Genomic DNA, 19,075 nt, shown 5'->3' with positions numbered 1-19,075 from the left:
TTCCTTCTAGTGTGCACCTCATAGTACCAGCAGCAACTAGTACACTGCCCCCAGAGGAACGCTGGGCACAAATGAGAATACACACATCATTTTTCAGGTGTCGTAATTGTATAATTTAGTGAGCTGGTGTAGCTGTTGTTATATTGTCATTATACAAGAGTATTATGCTAGTAACAACAACAAAAAAACTCTTATGCCTCATATTTCATGGATCAGACACAGGTGAACTGAATAGAAGTGCATGGTCAGCAATTAGCCAGCAGGTGGCAGCACACACGGTACAGCACACATGCCGTGGAACATTGTCTCGTCTAGTTTGAGACCGGAAATAAAGGAAACGAAGCCTAGAGAGGGAGGGAGAAACAGCAAGTTGCTTTAGAAGTTCGGACATTTGTACATATTACATAGACAAAGCGAACACATATTTCCATTAACTGTATTTTCGCTTAGCTCCTGACTTGCATCTAAAAGGTAAGAAATTGCTGAGCACTTGCCCAGTAGCGCGCAACTGCAAGCTGCAGAGCTCGTCTTACGCTGTATGGCTGCGCCAATTCTTCCCTATGTGCAAATCGACCAGTGTTCTTTTATTTAAATGTTTCAATGATTTGATCGGAAATTCGTGATGTTTTTAGAACATATTAGCAATAATAAACGTGTTCTCCTTTGCTTGGTTACACAGAAAGACCTGTTTAAAGATGTCCATTGGAGTACCAATCAAAGTCCTCCATGAAGCTGAGGGCCACATCGTTACCTGTGAGACCAACACAGGGGAGGTATATCGTGGGAAACTCATTGAAGCTGAGGACAACATGAACTGCCAGGTAATGTCAAGGTCCTTGGCACACCTAACCTTTCGTACAAGTTTCCCATTAAACTAAGGGTATTTTCACACGTGATCTCGAGCGGTTCGCCAACATTTCAGGGTATTTTCACATATAGTCCTCTTTAATAGAACCAAAATGGTTGATTAATTGCATATCGAACTGCACTGCAGACCTAAAGTGTGAGAACGGACCAAGTCCCCATTCAAACAGGGCAGTGTGAATACACAAATAACTTGAGTTAATTTACTTTTTCTTCACCTCTTGGCTCAGAGGACTGAGTTTGGTTCTTTTAAAGAGGACTATATGTGAACATTTCAAACTTAACTGTCCAAGACCAATTTCCCTCCAGGGACAATAAAGTTATCTTATCTAAAATACCCTAACACATTTATTCAACACTCCCTAGATGGCCAACATCACAGTGACCCACAGAGATGGCCGCGTTGCCCAGCTTGAGCAGGTGTACATCCGAGGCAGCAAGATCCGATTCTTGATACTCCCAGACATGCTAAAGAACGCACCCATGCTCAAGAGCATGAAAAACAAGAACCAGGGAGCAGGAGCAGGAAGAGGCAAAGCTGCCATTCTCAAAGCACAAGGTACTTCTATGACATTTAGACCTAAACAGCACCACTGGTGTCCTGCTGGATTTGCCAAAGAGATTATGCCAGCAGGACCCTTTCATTGAAATTAACAATTCTTAATTTTCTGTGCCCTCTTTTAGTGGCTGCCAGAGGTCGAGGACGTGGAGGTGGAGGAATGGGAAGAGGAAACATTTTCCAGAAAAGGCGATAGCTTTTTAAATTGTTTTTCTGTCTTTATTCTGTTCATTGGTTTGTGAACAATGATGTGAATTTCAATTTCTTTATTAAAATGAATTTCTTACATTTACGGTGTTCTTTTATTAGGGAAAAGTTGTATCGATGTACACGACACTGCACATTTGAACAGGCTCACTGATCATTAGAATTCAAGGGAATAAGTACATGCTTGAGGTTGGAGGGCAGGTGCTGTGTCAGAACAACAATAATAGTGTCCCACTTGTCCACCAAATCTCTGCAGGCTCTATTGGGTTCCGTAAGAAGTACCTAGAGACAGCTATTTAGACAAATATAAAGATTGTATCAGGATATCACTTAGATTATCGGACTGATTTATGAGTTATAATTAGGAATTCCATACTACTTGAGTAAAATTATTACAAAGGATAATTCATTTGTTGTAGGAGAATAATAGATTGAGGAGTAAGCCACTCACAGTGTCATCAGTGTTATCCAGATATGTGAATTTGTGTTTGCTGTAGTAATCCCTTCTCTTCATGAATGTCAGGATAAACCAGTCACATACTGCATTCACCTGCATTCACCTATTACTACAGTCGATCACAGAGATGCAACGCTTGACTTACTAAGAGTCAGATATGGTTTAATTGGTAACATTCATAATATTAGATAAAAGATCAACTCTAAATCTTGAGAACCTGGAAGCATTGCACAGGCCAATACAGTATGTCTCAGAGAAATGCAATGTCATTTATTAAAAGTATTCTAAAAGCCAGTCCACTGAAAGACATACCAGACTGAGGAATGAAAGTGATGCACCCAAGTTCACTATGGTTGGAACAATGCTGAATTTACCTGCCTGTAAAGATATGAGTGGAAAAGAAGAAACATAGTTGTCGTCGTCATAGTCATGGAAACACAAGAACTCTGTTGATAGATAATACGTTTCTGTTCATGTTGAGTCTCACCGTTCCAAAAACAATGATATCAAATCGGATTCCATATCCTTTGATCAAGGTTCTTGTTTCCTGACCATCCCTGTTTTTGTAGTACTTTGCAAACCTGTAGGAAATGACACAATCTTGTTAAAGAGCTTTATTTTTTCTCAGTAGTGGTATCATAACCAAAGGTTGTTAATCTAACCTAAAGTTGTATCCAGGGGCCACATTGTTTTCAGGGTTTTTGTTGTCCAGCCTGCGGAAGGTATACTTGGGGCGACAGTAGCGTGCTGGCCAGTCCAGGTTACAGCTCCAGTCAATCAGAACCCCAAGAATTCCACCCTTTACAAACATAACCACAAACCTATTTTATAATTAAGATGGATAACTTAATGTCGAGAGTTACACCATAGCCCACACAATGCCCTGGTGGATGAAACCCTCTCTCTTATTGAATCGAGTTACAGTACAAGTCAAACACTGCATAGCAATGTACAGTAACATTGCATTGATAAAAACTGTTACAGTGGCCTCCATAAGTATTGGAAAAAGGAAGCATTTTGTCTTCTTTTAGCTCTATAATCCAACAGTTTGGATTTTAAATTAAAAAAAATATATACTATGGGGTTAAAGTAGAGATTCTCAGCTTTAATTCAATGGGGTTTTTTTCAGATTGGGTTCACCATTTAGAAAGTACAACATTCTTTAAACATACTACCCATATTTCAGGGCTCCAAAATGATTAGAAAAAATTATATAATGTCCAAATAAAGTACTCATGTTTAGTATTTGGTCGACAGTCCTTTGCATGCAGAGTTTTGTTTTTTCTTAATCATGGTGAGCATTCTTCGGTCATCCACTGTAGAAGCCTTCCTTGGCCTACCAGCCTGTTTGCCGTTCCTGAACTCACTAGTGTTTTCTTTCTTTTTTAATGATGTTAGAAACTGTTGATTTTGGCAGGCCTAATGTTTTGGCTATGTTTCTGATTGATTTGACTGATATTTCAGCCTCATAATGGCTTCCTTGACTTTCATTGACGTCTCTTTGGTCCACTGACAGACATCAATAGCAGACTCCAAAGGTAAATGCAAAGCCTAGAATCAATACTAGACATTGACTGCACCAATTAACCAGAAACACCAAACCAATTTTCCAATATTTTTGTCTGAAATAGGGGGACTATGTATAAACATGGTTGTAATTCCTAAATGGTAAAACCAATCTCAAAAAAGAAAACATTGAAATAAAGCTGAGAATCTCTATATTAACCGCATAGTCATTGTTTGATTTCAAATCCAAACTGATAGAGCTAAAAGAAGACAAAATGCTTCCTCTTTCCAGTACTTGTGGAGGGCACTGTATATCTACAGTAGTATGGACATTTACTAAGGCATACAGTACCTTGACAGCCATGGTCTGAAAGTCCTCACCAGCCTCAGAGACCATGTCTTTGAGACGGAAAATGGGACAGAGGGGGTCTGTTGATCGGTTGAATTCACATTGTTTTAGGTATGAGGTGTTGACCGCTGCCATAATGTTTCTTCTGCAGGTGTGAAAAAGCAGAATATTAATCATATATTCGCCACAGTATGTGTCTATTGACTATCTATTAATCGTAACATAAAGAAGTGAAGAACATTTCTTACTCACTTGTTAAAATTCAATTTTGGGTATGTCACACTATTTTTGATCAGCACTGTGAAGTCCTCTGCTGCTGTCAGTAGGGCATGTCTATGAGATACAGATCACATGACACATTCATGCTCGATTCATGGTACTGTAACCAATCAGACTGTACCATTATGAATCACATTATAATGTGTAACTTTTCTTACTTACTCAGGTAGGTTAGAGTCTATTTCAAGTGGACACCAAGATAGCACCTCACATGTCTTGACCGTGTCTGAATAGGTCACACATCGCCCTGTCTGTACACCTTGAAGATAATAAAACTGTCAGTCTAATCAGAGCAGATACTCAATCCTCTGTATCATAGTAGAGCTTTTTGCTCTCAAGTCAATCAAATGTCCTCTGATAAGTCTAAAACTACGAATGATTTAAAGGAAATCTCTTCTAGAGCCAACTTGCCAATTAACTTGTTAGAAGTTTATGAATGAGTTCAAGATGTTAGTTATCCTAAGATAATTCATTCAACATTAATGACACATTAATAACATTAACAAAATTAATTTCACCCTCAGGAGACATGATTTACTACAACGTGGGCCTACCTACCGTTGCCATGAACATTACCGAATCCCTCTGTGCAGTCACTGTCTGAGATGCAAATGGTGGATGGGTTTGGCTCCTTAAAGAGATAAAAATTTCACTAATATTCAAATAATTCAATGACATTGGCTGCCACTGAAATAATGTATTTATTGAGCATACTGTATCTCATAAATGAATGTAACATACAGTAACATTTTATATTTCACTCGACATTTTCAGTAGGTTTTTAATTCAGACAGTAAATACAAATGTCAGAATTTACATATTTCAGTCTTTTGAATGAGAAATGGACAGCTTTAGATGCTTTAGCATCATAAAGAGATGCACAATGGGAGAAGAGAGGGAAGGAAAGGGAGGCATCAGCAACTTACCTCAGGGCAGCTTGATTGAGTTTGGTTGGGGGTGACGATAAAGTTAGTCAACACAAAGAATGAACTTTCACCCTGTCAGAGAGAGAAAATACAGTTATGAAATTCTCTCTCAAGATTTACTAAGCCTTTGTACAAGGGATAAAACACCTAAAACAAAGCTAAACATAAGTGTTGACATTTATACCTTACTTAACACTTTTTTGTTCTATCTTTTATGCTTCTATGCTTTGGAAAAAGCAGGTGCAGATTTTGCACCTGGGGCAAATGCTTAATAAATCGGACCCTTAAGGTTTACTGTAATACTGTATGACTGAAGTGACCAGAAAACATTGTACATTACACATTAGATTACCTGAGGTGGTATGATGTAATCAGCCACGTCCCATACATGGTGGCCCAGGTCAGATGTGTTGGTGAGGGCAATGCCCTTCACCTTGGTGGCGACCGAGCTGATCACAGAGTCTGTGTCCTGGTAGGCCTGCTGCCATATGCAGACATACCTGGCAGGTTTCAAGGGGGCAAGGGCACACAGGTGTACAGATAAAAAAAAAAACAGAAAAACTACACTTCAATTCAGTGACACACCTCAGTACACTTGGGATACTAAACTATTCAACTATACTTCATTCATACTAAGAAATATCAATGTCCAAAAGAATTCTCAAACCAAATGTGAAAGAAGCCCCAACTTACCCAACCACATAAAAGAGGATGAGGAGCTGGACGAATCTGAAGAATGCTCCCACTCGCTTGCTCTGGATCACAAGAGTTCTTGGTGTTTCATAATCAAATAAACAGTGGAGGAAGCCCTGACAATAACCTGCACCCATGGCCACACTATGGAAGTGGTAGGAGAGGTATTATACCCCTCAGTACAGTAAGTGTAGCCTAGTTACTGTCTGCTAAGGCAAATTATCTTCCTATGGAAGTTACAACGGTTACCAGGTTGGTTTTGCCAATCTTACTCACTGAATGGAGGCATTATAAAAAGGGTTTATTTGCATTTATATCTTAACTACATGTAGATAAGTACAGAGTACTCCACTCCAATGGATACATATTAGTACCCACCAAGTCTAGAATACAGAAGTTCCACTGTCTGGTATTGTATCAAGTCAGTATGTAAATAATACAGCCAGTACTCTCAAATAGAAAAATAAATTATGGTTTAATGCATAATCAGCATTGTCATTGTGGATGCGTGTCAGTGAGTATTGAGTATCAGGTATTGGATCAACTCAACTCAACACTTGCAAAGTTATATTTATTCCACATATCAAAGTTATCAGTTTCAATATAAAACATGTTTGCAATAGGTTACATGCAAAGGAACGGTATAACAATTGGCATGTCCAGATATCTCCAGTTCAGTGTCATAGAAAAAGTATCTTGCCCCATTTCCCTTACCTCACAGTAATAAGTGGTTCCAACACAGTATGATGAATGGACACAAGGTCTGCAGGCAAGATCAAATGTTCAGGCTCTGTAATGTTAATGTTAATGCAAAATGTTAATGGCTGAAAAGCATGAAACCACTGCATCAGTAGAATTACATACGGTTATATATAATCAAGAAGCAGTCTATGACGGAGCATTCTGGAACATCCTCTCTATAGTTGTGTGTTATGACAGGACTGTGGAGGAGGGGTAGTTTGGGTAGGCCTAAAGCCACTATACTGTCCATCTTGGCTGGGGCACTCCTCTCTGATTCTCCACACACAGCAACTGGGAATAACAGGGAGGGTTTCTATGGGTGGGGCCCCTATTCTCCAGCTGATGTACTGTCTGTAGGCACAGTGGCGCATGGCAGCAATCCGGTCTCCCTCTGCCAGCTCACGTAAAGGGTCCCTGTACATCAGCACTGCCTCCAGCAGGGGTCCACTCAGCACCAGCTGCTCAAACAGGGAGGAGGTGGTGATGCACCGTCCATTGCTCCGCCGGCAGCACAGCTGCTCCTGGGGATGGGGGGAGGAGACACAGCACCCACACTGACACCAGGCTGGACGGCTGGGCTTGGGGAGGGCCTGGGGCCGGGGCTGCTTGTCAGTGCTAGGCTCTCTCTGCAATACACCAACCATGGCTCTCAAGTGCTGGCCGTCGTCCTGACAGCAGGAGATACATGACAAACACATAAATACAGTATATGACAACTTACTCATATCATATGCACTCCGTAGATAAACTGCAGGTACTGTATATCGGTTTAAAATACCGACAAGAAAAGGGTCAACTAAAGTGAGCTCAAATATGACATTATCTAAATGGTGAGAATGCCTGATAGGGTTCCAATAGGGAAAATACAGTTATTGTATGCTAACCTTGCATAGGTGGGTGGAGATGGGCTTCACATCTTGCAAACTTTTCTTGTGGGATCTTTTCACCACCCTTATATGGTTCTCATCCACAAACGAGACACAAAGAAGGCACTGGAACAGAGGACAATAGTCCCATTGTTTTCCGTCTCACCACACATTTACGTCCAACATTCAGGCAATGAGAATGCAAATCTTGATGTGGGTTAGAGTCATGAACTGTATAATACCTCCATCAGAAATGCCCTCCCACTCTCACCTGCTGTCTATCCTGGACAGACTCAACCTTCCTCTCTGAGTAGTTCTGTCTGGCTTCTTTAGAGTAACAGCTGGTCCCGATCAGCCAGTCAATCAACATGGTTGTCTGGGAAAAGCAGTTTATGTCACTTACTTTCTCATTTGTTACTGTTGCATCTCAAATATGGAGATCAATGCAGTTGAATAACACTCACCAGTGCATAATATGATAGAGTTGATCCAATATAGATAATCAGTTGAATGAAGCTGAACTTTCCTGCCTGAAAAGAGCATATCAATTGACATTTCATTATCACTCCCCTAATGAACATATAGCCCTTTAATCAATGCACACCAGTAAGATTACACACAATACAGTGCCCTCCATACGTATTGGAGTATATGTTGTCTTTTTTTAAGTATTGGAAAATTGGCTTGACAGGTGTTTCTAGTTAGTCAGGTGTGTTCCGTCACATCATTTGTGCAGGTATAAGAGAGCTGTTAATGTCTAGTAATGATTCTAGGCTTTGCATTTGCCTTTGGAGTCTGCTATTGGTGTCTGTCAACATAAGGACCAAAGAGATCAAAACAAACAACAACTGGGGATGGATGCAGTAATAGCCTCACCAGGGAGGACACCCAGTGTCTGGTGGGGTCAATGGGTCACAGACTTCAGGCAGCTATTGCATGCAAAGGATTGTCGACCAATTACTAAACATGAGTGCTGTATTTGGACATTATCTGATTTTTCCAATACTTTTGGAGCCCTGAAATAGGGGGAGTATGTTTACAAAATGTTGTATTTTGGTGAACCCAATCTGAAAAAAAAACATTGAATTAAATTTGATAATCTCTACTTTGACCCCATAGTAATTGTTTGATTTCAAATTCAAACTGTTGGAGTATAGAGCTAAAAGAAGACAAAATGCTTCCTCTTTCCAATACTTTTGGAGGGCACTGTATTTGATTACTAAGGTGGACATTGTGATGTAATGTTTGAGGATTGAATTCTCATTAAGACATACAAACCTTTCCGAACACCATGACATCAAACCTGATCCCAAAAGCTTTAAACAAAGTCCGCTCCTCAACACCTTTCTCTGTGTGGTACCTTGCAAACCTGCCAACATAAGTGGTTATAACACTGTAATAAACAAATGTAACTAAAATGAGAGCTACATTTTTCCTTTATTAACTTAGTTATGGGTGAACTGGACACAACTGAACATGACCTTTGGCCTCAACAACAGGCCAGTCACTCTGTACCTGAAGTTGAGACCAGGGTACAGTGTTCGGTTGCTCTCCTTCTCATCCAGACGACGGAAGGAGTACTTAGGCAGACAACTTCGCAAGAACCCATCCAGGTTGCAGTCCCACTTAATCTGGATCCCAATGACGCCCCCCTATGGTGAGAAAAGATAGTGAATATGATCGACATAACTTTCCAGACATCGATTTCTCTCATCATAAAGTGTTAACAAACTAATCAGCAAAATGTCAGCTCTTACATACCAATATGTGTCGTGCCAAAGCAAGTTATGCTGACTCTTTGATTTAAATGCTAATATCTCCCAATGACAAACCAAATTGAAGGTCAGAGAATAGTAAATGAGTTAGAAACAGTGACCAACTGAGCAGCCCACCTCTACTGCCATCTCAGAGAACTTCTCTCTGGCCTCCTGCACAATGTCACCCAGACGGAAGATAGGACAAAAGGGGTCTGTGCGCCTGTTAAACTTGCAGCTCTTCAAGTAGGTGTCAGTCATCTCTGGGAGGATATTCCTTCTATGAGACAATCATTGGTAATATGAGCTTGTTTTTTTTGGGCTTGTTTTCAAATGTTATATTATGTATTGTATTTATTTCATGTCATGACCCACCCTTGTAGAGGGGGTGAGGGTTACTTTGAATATGTTCATGTGTGAACAGTGATGTGGAAAAAATGTTAAGACAACAAGTTCACCTCCAAATAGTATATACAGTACATGTAATAGTCTCACCTGATTATGTTAAAAGCAGGGAATCTGATGTTGTTCTTGATGAGGACTGTAAAGTTCTCTGCTGATGCCAAGAGTGCAGGCCTAGATATAAGAGCATTTACTAATTGCATAATCAAACCATGGTTATCAAAACAGTATACTGATCATACTGGATTTTGATGGTCAAAACCTTCAGATAAATGTCAAAGTTGAAGTGAAACAAAGTTCCTCTTTTGATCATACTCATACTGAACCAGCCCAGTGAGCTTCCTCTACATTAGAGGAACTCAAGTAAATGTGAGTGGTCTATGTGGGGGAGGAGATAACATGATGTACCAAGTACCCTCTGCAGAGATTTGTAGTCACATCATGTTGAGTTTGATACGAGGAGGGGGCCAGGGACAGTTCAGCGCAGTGCTCTTAAAGGTAAAGTTGTTGTTTACCTAGGAGGCTTTTTCTTGGCCTCAGTGGGGCACCATGCAGACACCTCACAGGTCTTCCTTGTCAAATCAGACTTCACACATGCACCCGTTTGAACCCCTGAAGAGGAATAACAAATCAAACACTGTATTTCTATGATATAAATCAATGTGCTCTTGCATTTCTCTCCTTCCAGCTGTTGTTTTAGCAGCTCATGTGTCTCCCTGTTTGGTAATACTACAGCACAACAAACATAACATGAATGTAGAGAGCCCTGAGAGAAGAGCTGACAGCCTCAAACCTTAACACATCATGGACAAATTCCTCTACTACTTGCAGAAACTGATGCTATACGTAGAGACTACACAAACAGAGATCAAAAGTCATCAAAAGAGGACTAGTGTAGTTCTGCCCAGAGCCATTATAGAATAAGACTATATAAGATTATATAATATGGTTGTACCATGGCTGTGTTGTTCCCACAATCCCTTCTCACAGTCCTTGTCTGTGCGACACACTTTTCCATAAGAGGGGACCTGTAATTTAAAACAGGCACTGAGACCCACTACAAGGAAGTTACAATAAACAAATAGAAGCCTGAACTCCAAGAAGATTAGTAGGTTTTCAGTCATTCCATAATCTAGATCTAAGGAACTGGAGAGAAATATTGCACTGGTACACTACCTCAGGGCACTTTCCTTGCTTTTGATTCTTGGTAACAACGACATTGGTCACCACGAAAAATGAATTCTTTCCCTTAAAAAGAAAGTTCAGGTAAAACAATAAATGATACAGTACAATACAGAACAAATGTACAGTATACTGTATCAATTAAACTATTGTTTACACTATACACACACACACACACACACACACACACACACACACACACACACACACACACACACACCTGTGATGGTCCACTGTAATCCATTACATCCCATACTTGATCACCATCTGGAAAGGTGGTCATGGCTGCTCCCTTGACCTTAGCAGTGACTGAGCTGACCACAAAGTCATATTCTTGATACGCCTGATTCCAGAGCATCATAATGCTGAAAAATATAAAATTATGATCAGCTTTAATGACAAATGGTTGAAATATTTTATTACTGGTTAGAGTTTAAAATAAGGTTTGAAATAGGGGGATGTGAGAAATATGTGATACACAATAAATACAGTATTAGTTTACAATTGGTCGTGTTTTGACACAACTCTAGATCCTACACTATAACATTCATTCGGCTATTTTATTTTACTACAATATAGCACATTCTTGATAAGTCAAGGTGCGGGGGCGTTCCTCGCCTGCAAGCTGAATCATTCATGCAAACTACTCACCAGATAAACATCAGTATGACTCCGTTAAGTGTCCATTTCATCGACCCCAATCTTACGCTTTTTATTCTGACAAGTTTATTTGTTTCATATTCACATAGGTTTAGCAGTTTGCAAGGCATTTCGGATAATTCTGAGGGAAGAAATCTCTTGGTTCTGACTCATTCTTGGGACTCCTTCCTGTGATGATCACATGTCCCCCAAGATCCTCTTGCAGCTGTTACCGTAATTTGACCGAGCCCACAATATTCCCGGTCTTTGAGAGTCGGTCCATAATCACCGGCATTGTGTAAACTAGAACAGAATGCATTTATAAAACGAATGCTTGTCGCAGTTGAAACGAATGCTTGTCGCAGTTGAAACGAAGTAGCCTATGTACTCTCATCCTTTTTTATGTTATTTGCACATTTTCATACAGTTTCCAAAACAATTTGAACAGACAGAATAGACACATACAGTGCCCTCCATAAGTGTTGGAAAGAGGAAGGATTTTGTCTTATTTTAGCTCTATACTCCAACAATTTGGATTTGGAATGAAACAATAACTGTGGGGTCAAAGTAGAGATTCTTAGTTTCAATTCAATGTTTTTTTTTTCAGATTGGGTTCACCATTTAGAAAGTACAACATGTTCCCCTTATTTCAGGGTTCCCAAAGCATTGGGAAACAATCATATAATATCCAAATAAACTACTCATGACAATCCTTTGCATGCAATAACTGCCTGAAGTCTGCGACCCATTTGACCCCACCAGACGCTGGGTATCTTCTCTGGTGATGCTCTGCCAGGCCTGCACTGCAGCCATCTTCAGTTGTTGTTTGTTTTGACGTCTTTTTGCCTAAAATCTTATCATCAGGAAATGAAATGCATGTTTAATTAGATTTAAATTTAAAAAATTTGGCCCAGAAAAACTCCCTATTGCTATGGCGGTATGTTTGGGGTCATTGTTTTAATGTATGATGAAGCAGATCCTTTTTTCTCAAAACTTTCAAACTTGCAATCACTCTGGTACATGATAATATTTGTCTTATCTGTTCACAAGGTCGTTTTCCAGACCTCTGCATGCTTTTTAGGTATTTTTTAGCAAACGGCAACCTGACCATCGCTTTTTAGGATAACTAGTGATTTGCACCTTGCAGTGAAGCCTCTATAGTTTGACTGGTGACGTATTTTGCATATTCACACCTACCTCCTGGAGAGTGTTCCTGATCTGTGGAGAATTTTTTTTCTTAATTATGTTGAGCATTCTTCAGTCATCCACTGTAAAAGTCTTTCTTCGCCTACCTAGCCCGTTTGCAATTGCTGACCTCACCAGTGCTTTTTTTCATTTTAAATTACAAACTGTGGATTTTGGTAAGTTTGAGGTTTTGGCTATGGTTCTGATAGATTTGTCTGATATGTCAGCCTCATAATGGTTTCCTTGACTTTCACTGACGTCTATTTGGTCCTCATGTTGACAGACACCAATAGCAGACTCCAAAGGCAAGTGCAAAGTCTAGAATCAATACTAGACATTGACAGCTCTCTTATGCCTTCACAAATAATGTGAGGAACACCTGACTAACCAGAAACACCTGTCATGCCAATTTCCCAATACTTTTGCTGCCCTGAAATAGGGGCACTTTGTATAAAAAGGGTTGTTATTTCTAAATAGTGAAAAAAAGAAAAGATTGAATTAAAGATGACAATCTCTACTTTAACCCCATGGTAAGTGTTGGTTTAAAATCCAAACTGTTGGATTATAGAGCTGAAAGAAGACAAAATGCTTCCTCTTTCCAATACTTATGGAGGGCATTGTATAGGCTATATTCAACATATATTTAAATATACATATAATAATAACAAACGAAGAAGGCCTAAGAATACAAGATTTTCTATAATGTGGTTAAATAGATTATCTAGGTTACATACTGTCAGTGGTTTGCAAACCACTTTGGCAACATTAGGAGGGAATCATTAATTGGGCGTGGGTGGCATGATAGGTCTACTTTACAGATCCAGAATACCATGTAGTACTCTAGATGGCAGTAAAGTATATCATTGTAATTGTCTTGTGGCAGTCACAAAGTGAAAGCTGCATAGAAATAGATACAGTATAGCAAATTGTCTACAAGACCCCCTAATATGATGACACTGCAAAGCCTTCCATATGTGTATATCCCAATTATCAATGGCCTATCCCCTCTAGCCTTCTAACTTCAACCATTGTCGTGGCCAGTTCAGCGGAAATCTGTCTCATAAACACATTTTGCATTATGAATGACGCAGTAAAGCATGACATGGAAAAGGAAAAGCACAAAACTTTGTTTTAAACAATCATTTGTCCAAATGAAGTACATCATTGATTTGAATAGGGAAATACACCAAGCCAAAATGTAAAGTTCAGTCCCCAGAAGATACTTGTAAGTAAATTACAGTCTGGTCTGTAAACAAAAATAATTTTATGAGAGTGATATTGATGTCGATCTGAATGCGTTGCAATTAGGGGAGAGTTGTTTGAAAGAGGTTGTGCAAACAAAGCGATAACAAGGGGGACAGTGAAGAGTGAATGTCTTCTTTCTTAATAGGAACAACAATGTGACCTGGCTGTAACCTTATCGAAAATCCAGACAGAAAAAAAGGAGAGTGGTGAGCAGAGGTGGATCATTGTACAGAGACAACACAAAGCACACACCACAAATAAAAGCATCAACATCAGCCCCCTGTCCTTCCCCTCCTCCTCAATGACCATCGTGCATGGTCTTAATTATGACTAATTTGTGTTCTGGCGTGGAATGATCCTGACAAAACAACAATTAAAATGGATTAACTCAGGGACGCAGGGACTCAACTCCCATCCTCCTCCTTCTTCCACAACCCCCAATTACAACATTGCAAATTCAGTAATTACCTTCATTCTATTCACAATGTATACTACCTGGATGATTTTCATAAGAGAAAAATGGCAATGACCATCATGTGCCGCCTTAATTATGTCTAATTTGTGTTTTCAAATTCTGCCATGGAATGATCATTACATAAAAACAATTCAAATGGATTCTCATTTACATTAACTCAGGGACTCACGACTAGCAGGGACAGATTTGCATAAAGCAATTCTCATTTTCATTATAAGATACCATGTAGGTATCGTTCTGTCTCATAACTAATAAGAATTCTGCCAGTGTTCCCCTCTGGTTTAAGCCATGGATTTATTTTATAATTATGTCAGACTGTATGGTGTTGCCATCCTGGTTCTTATTGGAGTGTTCTGGAATAGCTTTAACCTGATCGCAACGGTAGTCCAGCAGTGGAAGTCTGGAGGCATCCACACAGTGGGTCTGGTCATCTGCTCCATCTCCATCAGCAACGTGTTCCTGCACCTCTCAATTTTTGCCCTAATGCTCTCCATATGGGCAAGGGTGTATTGTTGGCAGTATATTCCCCTGTTCTTTAAAGCCATCTTGTACATGTGTATGAGCAGCAGCTCTATGAGCTTCTGGTCCATCGCCTGGCTGAGTGTGCTTTACTGCGTGAAGGTGGTCAGCTTCTCCTCAGTGCTGTTTGGTAAGATCAAGAGCAACATCTCACTCATCATCAACGTGAGCCTTGTGGTGACCTTCCTGAACTCCTGTGTGATGTTTACCCCCTTCCTCTTCCTTTATCAACGTAACGAATCGTACGTCATGCCTGAGACAGAGAACAACACATGTGCAGTCGGGCCACCGATGTTCCCTGCCTGGGTGAACAGTAAACTGTATGTGCTGATCTTCACCTGCTACCTTGTTCTATTACCTTTGATGGTCATGCTGCCCACCTCCTTCATGCTGGTGGTTCATCTCTGCAAACACACGCTGTCCATGAGGAAGAACAAGAGCGAGTTCCAGAGTGCTGAGTCCTACCTGCTGGTGTGCAGGCTCACTGTGTCTCTGGTAGTGGTTTACATAACCACCTTGTTAATAATAGCCCTTTTCTTTTTCCATGCAATCTTTGTGTCTAGCCTCACTTCAAACCTGCTCTTGCTGGGTTACTCCTTCTATTGCATAGCTACTGGTGTTCTCTTGACCATCTCCAATAAGTCCCTGAGGGAGAAATTCTGGGCTCTTTCCTGTTGTGAAAAAGCATCAAATGCATCAAGCAAGAGCCTGAGTGGAGAAACAGAGGCAGGTTGATACACATACTTTTATATATTATTAGTTTGGTTGGATGAAGGTGCTGACAGTGGTTATTCAGTCACATCTACTGAAAATATGTTTTGTTGTTTTCTACCCTTTTGCTTGTATTTTATACACTCTTGTGTAGTCCTCTCTCCTGCATACAAATGCCTTATCTTGATATAAAATGAATTTAAATATGTTGTTAACTCTTTTAACTTATTTTTTCAGTCAAATATATAAATGTTCAATCAACTGTGACCCGTGTAACATCAGTCAACAGTATGCTTACATTTTCATCTAACTTCAATTTGTCATTTCACTAAACAGGTTCCTTTTTGTTTATTGTGATTTCTTTGTACTGCTTCTCAGTGCCTGTTTAAATGTATAACCTCTGCTGAAATGCTTTTTCATTCAATAAATCAAAGGATAAGAGTTTTTCAGGTTTAAGACAAAATTTGGAATGGGAAACTATCGGTAGGGAACACACTGAGCTTTCTTTCCACCATCCAAATGTTTTCTTGATAAGCTGTAAACACACTGTATCTTAATTTGACATTTTCTGTGCTTGATGACAGTTTGTTCAAACCTAAAAAAAAACATTCAAATAGAATTTATGCATACTGTATCATCTGTAAAAATATGAAACAGACAAATGTCAATCTCTATAGATTTTTAAGAAATGCAATCTTTATTCCAACAAATCACAGACTTAAAATTAAGACAAAAATTTAAAACATTGACAGTGGTGGAGGTCAAAATACTCTTTTGACTATTATCTCTCCTGTCATCAGTTAGTTGAACATCTTCTGAATCCGTGGCTTGAGAAATTCCAGCATGCCGTTTTTCTCAAAGGTTTGGGCCAGGCCGTTTACATTCATGATGATCTTGTGAGCTTCGTCAAACAGATCTTCGCCAATCTCCTTCTTCACCCGGTCTCTCCAGGCACTGAGAGTGGGCCTGCCCTCGAAGACATCTAGACCAGTGCCAACAGGCTGCATAACATAAACACACAGGAAGAGTCATCTTACACTGTTAAGGGGAAGTACAGAGCACACCTGTATCAAAGACGTTTAGAGGGATCGTTACAACAGTCAGCAAGAGAGAATTCCTAACACAAAGGCTTGGAAACTGACACGGAATTCTCACAACACAACACAAAACATTACTAACACTACTATTCACTCTACTCTACCCTAGATCACTTTCAACACTTCCCATTCATACTGTAAAGAAAAGAAATAGTGTCGAATTGATTAACTCCTCCAGGCTATTGTTTTCATTCAAGAGATCGTATTGTACCTGCATGACCTCGACTATGGCCACCAGGTCTGCTAGTGAGATCTGCTCCCCTATGATGAAGGGCCTGTCTGCGAGAAACTTCTCCTCAAAGACCTTCAGTGACTGCATCAAGTCCTCCATAGCAGCGTCCATTTTTTCCTTTGGTACTTCAGAGCCAGTTATGATGGGAACCATGGCCTAAAATGAAAATATTTAGACACCTATTAGATTTCAAACATGTATATTTTCATGTTCAATCTGGTGACCTAGTAAGCAAACTGTACCTCAATATTAGTGATGAGTGAAATTAATCATTAATGAGTCATTACATAACACTACCCCATTGGTCAATAACAGTCTAGTTCTACAAACAGAACATATTGATTTTTAGAGCTTACCCTGAACCAGAACACCTTTGACCCATGGGCTCGCATGGCTGAGTGTTGCCAGGACAGGTACTCGTTAACTCGGGCTCGCTTTTGCAGGTCTGCTGGGTACCAGTGGTCTGACCCTGAGGTGCCAAATTTCTCAGCCATGTACTTCAGAATTGCAACACTACAACACAAGAGAGAACTATACTATTGAGAGGATTTCTCTCCCAAAAACAAAATTGTTAAAAAGTTAATCTTAATGTAGCCTACTGTACTGTACCTCTCTGTAAGAATGAAGTCTCCATCTTTCAAGACAGGTACCTTTCTCACCATACTGATCTTGCCAAAGTCTTCCCCATACTGCTGGCCTGAGAGAGGCCAAAAGTTCAAGTATGTAAAAAAAAACTTGACACATGAATCACTCTTAATCCAAATCCATTTACAAATCCTGCTTTAAAGGGGCAATCTGGAATTTCAAACAATTAAGTCTCACCGCAGCTTTTTTTTTGGTAAACAGCTGAAGGATGGGGCTGTAGAAATGTAACCAACCAATTAATACATGGAGCTATGGGTGCAAAGACTGATCATCCATGAGATCAAAATGATAGTTTTAACCATGTTTTGAAGCTCTACAGTGATTGTTTACAAACAATGGAGTTCTAATGAGGTAAGACAGTTGAACTAAGCTGATGAGGCATTTATAAGTTATATTCTTCAAGAATCAATGGCTATACACAGTATCCAGTGGACTTTGTATACACAGTATACAAAGTCCAAAAATGGATGTAGTAATTCCAGATTGCCCCTTTAAGTTTGTAAGTGAAGGAATGACTTTGGTTGTTAATCCTATGATGAACGAACGTGTAAATATTCACATATTACAATGCAATTGTGATACTTGATATACCTGTATACAACTTTGTTTGTCCATGTCTGTAAGCTATTTGGCCAAGGTGAGAGATATTAACCTCCTGAATAGCATAACATCATCATTATGTAACAAGTTCAAAGTTTGCAATTGATCTTTTCACCCAGACGTTTCGTCATCAATTACATCCAATTAAACTTTTGCACACAAAAAAGTGCTGCAAGCATTTACTGCCGCATAGAATGTTATTAACTATCTCTAATAAACATGTCTATCAAGAGCAGACAATAGACCATTATCCTCTAACAATTTACAAACCAAACATGTAATATCTCACGCAGTACCTGAAGACAGATCAACAACCTGGTAATCAAATGGAATGTCGGTTTTCTTGGCAAATAGAAACACAGACCGACATGGTTGAGAGTATAGATCAAGGTAGAGTTCCAACGGCATTGTCTTGAAAGCTCGAGGAGATATTATGCGCCGAACCTCTTCTTCTCTGCAAGAGCTACTCTTTATGTTCCTACAGAGCCCCTCCCCCTAAAGCCAAATGATTATAAGTAGTTACGACAGGTCAAAGTAAGTGTGGTGTTGTGGTGGTTGTCTGGTCCAAGCATTGGAACAGAATATAACTCATAACTGAGACCCAGTGATTCAGCCATCACTTTCACATATAAGAAATAGTAACAAAGGCTTATTGTAATAATGTAAATTCATGGCATTTCTGTAATAAAAATGTAAACTTAAATTCTTTATGAAAAGGTGATTTTTCATAATTCTTCATAATTATTGATCTGACTTCATGACATTCACCAATCTCATGGAATGTTGCTTTGTTTTCTGAGGAAGGTTGAGTGCCTTTGAGACAAACAGGTGACTTGGGTGGAAGGTGTAAAGTCCAAGAACTCACTCACCCTATTAACAAACATGGGTCTGGAGACTATCTATACATTCAACTACAGTCCTTGCACTCCCTTGCCTCCACTT

At 39.6% G+C, this 19,075-nt stretch overlaps 4 protein-coding genes across 4 annotated transcripts; 1 reads left to right on the top strand and 3 right to left on the bottom strand.

The window, feature by feature from the left end:
• Positions 1-323: 323 nt before the first annotated feature.
• On the top strand, positions 324-1,711 carry snrpd3 (small nuclear ribonucleoprotein D3 polypeptide). The gene is made up of 4 exons (XM_083673795.1): positions 324-471; positions 680-821; positions 1,231-1,423; positions 1,549-1,711. Exons 2-4 carry the CDS (start codon positions 696-698, stop codon positions 1,617-1,619), a joined length of 390 nt encoding a protein of 129 aa, XP_083529921.1. The 5' UTR covers positions 324-471; positions 680-695; the 3' UTR covers positions 1,620-1,711.
• A 178-nt stretch (positions 1,712-1,889) lies between these two features.
• p2rx4b (purinergic receptor P2X, ligand-gated ion channel, 4b) lies at positions 1,890-5,977 on the bottom strand (the record flags this gene model as incomplete). Its single annotated transcript, XM_083673279.1, has 12 exons — positions 1,890-1,922; positions 2,082-2,180; positions 2,400-2,465; positions 2,575-2,668; positions 2,750-2,886; positions 3,946-4,087; positions 4,195-4,275; positions 4,384-4,480; positions 4,780-4,852; positions 5,148-5,219; positions 5,500-5,647; positions 5,841-5,977. 12 exons carry the CDS (start codon positions 5,975-5,977, stop codon positions 1,890-1,892), a joined length of 1,179 nt encoding a protein of 392 aa, XP_083529405.1.
• A 319-nt stretch (positions 5,978-6,296) lies between these two features.
• Positions 6,297-11,555, bottom strand: p2rx7 (purinergic receptor P2X, ligand-gated ion channel, 7; the record flags this gene model as incomplete). The annotated part of the gene is made up of 13 exons (XM_083672692.1): positions 6,297-7,249; positions 7,466-7,573; positions 7,719-7,823; positions 7,912-7,977; positions 8,726-8,816; positions 8,963-9,099; positions 9,340-9,481; positions 9,697-9,777; positions 10,119-10,215; positions 10,559-10,631; positions 10,780-10,851; positions 11,006-11,150; positions 11,437-11,555. 13 exons carry the CDS (start codon positions 11,553-11,555, stop codon positions 6,758-6,760), a joined length of 1,728 nt encoding a protein of 575 aa, XP_083528818.1. The 3' UTR covers positions 6,297-6,757.
• A 4,678-nt stretch (positions 11,556-16,233) lies between these two features.
• gstt1a (glutathione S-transferase theta 1a) lies at positions 16,234-18,587 on the bottom strand. Its single transcript, XM_083673655.1, has 5 exons — positions 18,430-18,587; positions 17,498-17,585; positions 17,245-17,401; positions 16,868-17,044; positions 16,234-16,560 (listed from the first exon to the last, which is right to left on the bottom strand). Exons 1-5 carry the CDS (start codon positions 18,539-18,541, stop codon positions 16,360-16,362), a joined length of 735 nt encoding a protein of 244 aa, XP_083529781.1. The 5' UTR covers positions 18,542-18,587; the 3' UTR covers positions 16,234-16,359.
• Positions 18,588-19,075: the final 488 nt, after the last annotated feature.

This window comes from Argentina silus, assembly GCF_951799395.1.
Source record: "Argentina silus genome assembly, chromosome: 7".
Classification (NCBI taxonomy): domain Eukaryota; kingdom Metazoa; phylum Chordata; class Actinopteri; order Argentiniformes; family Argentinidae; genus Argentina; species Argentina silus.
The sequence above is the reverse complement of the archived record's forward strand: the minus strand, read 5'-3'. Positions and strand labels throughout refer to the sequence as shown.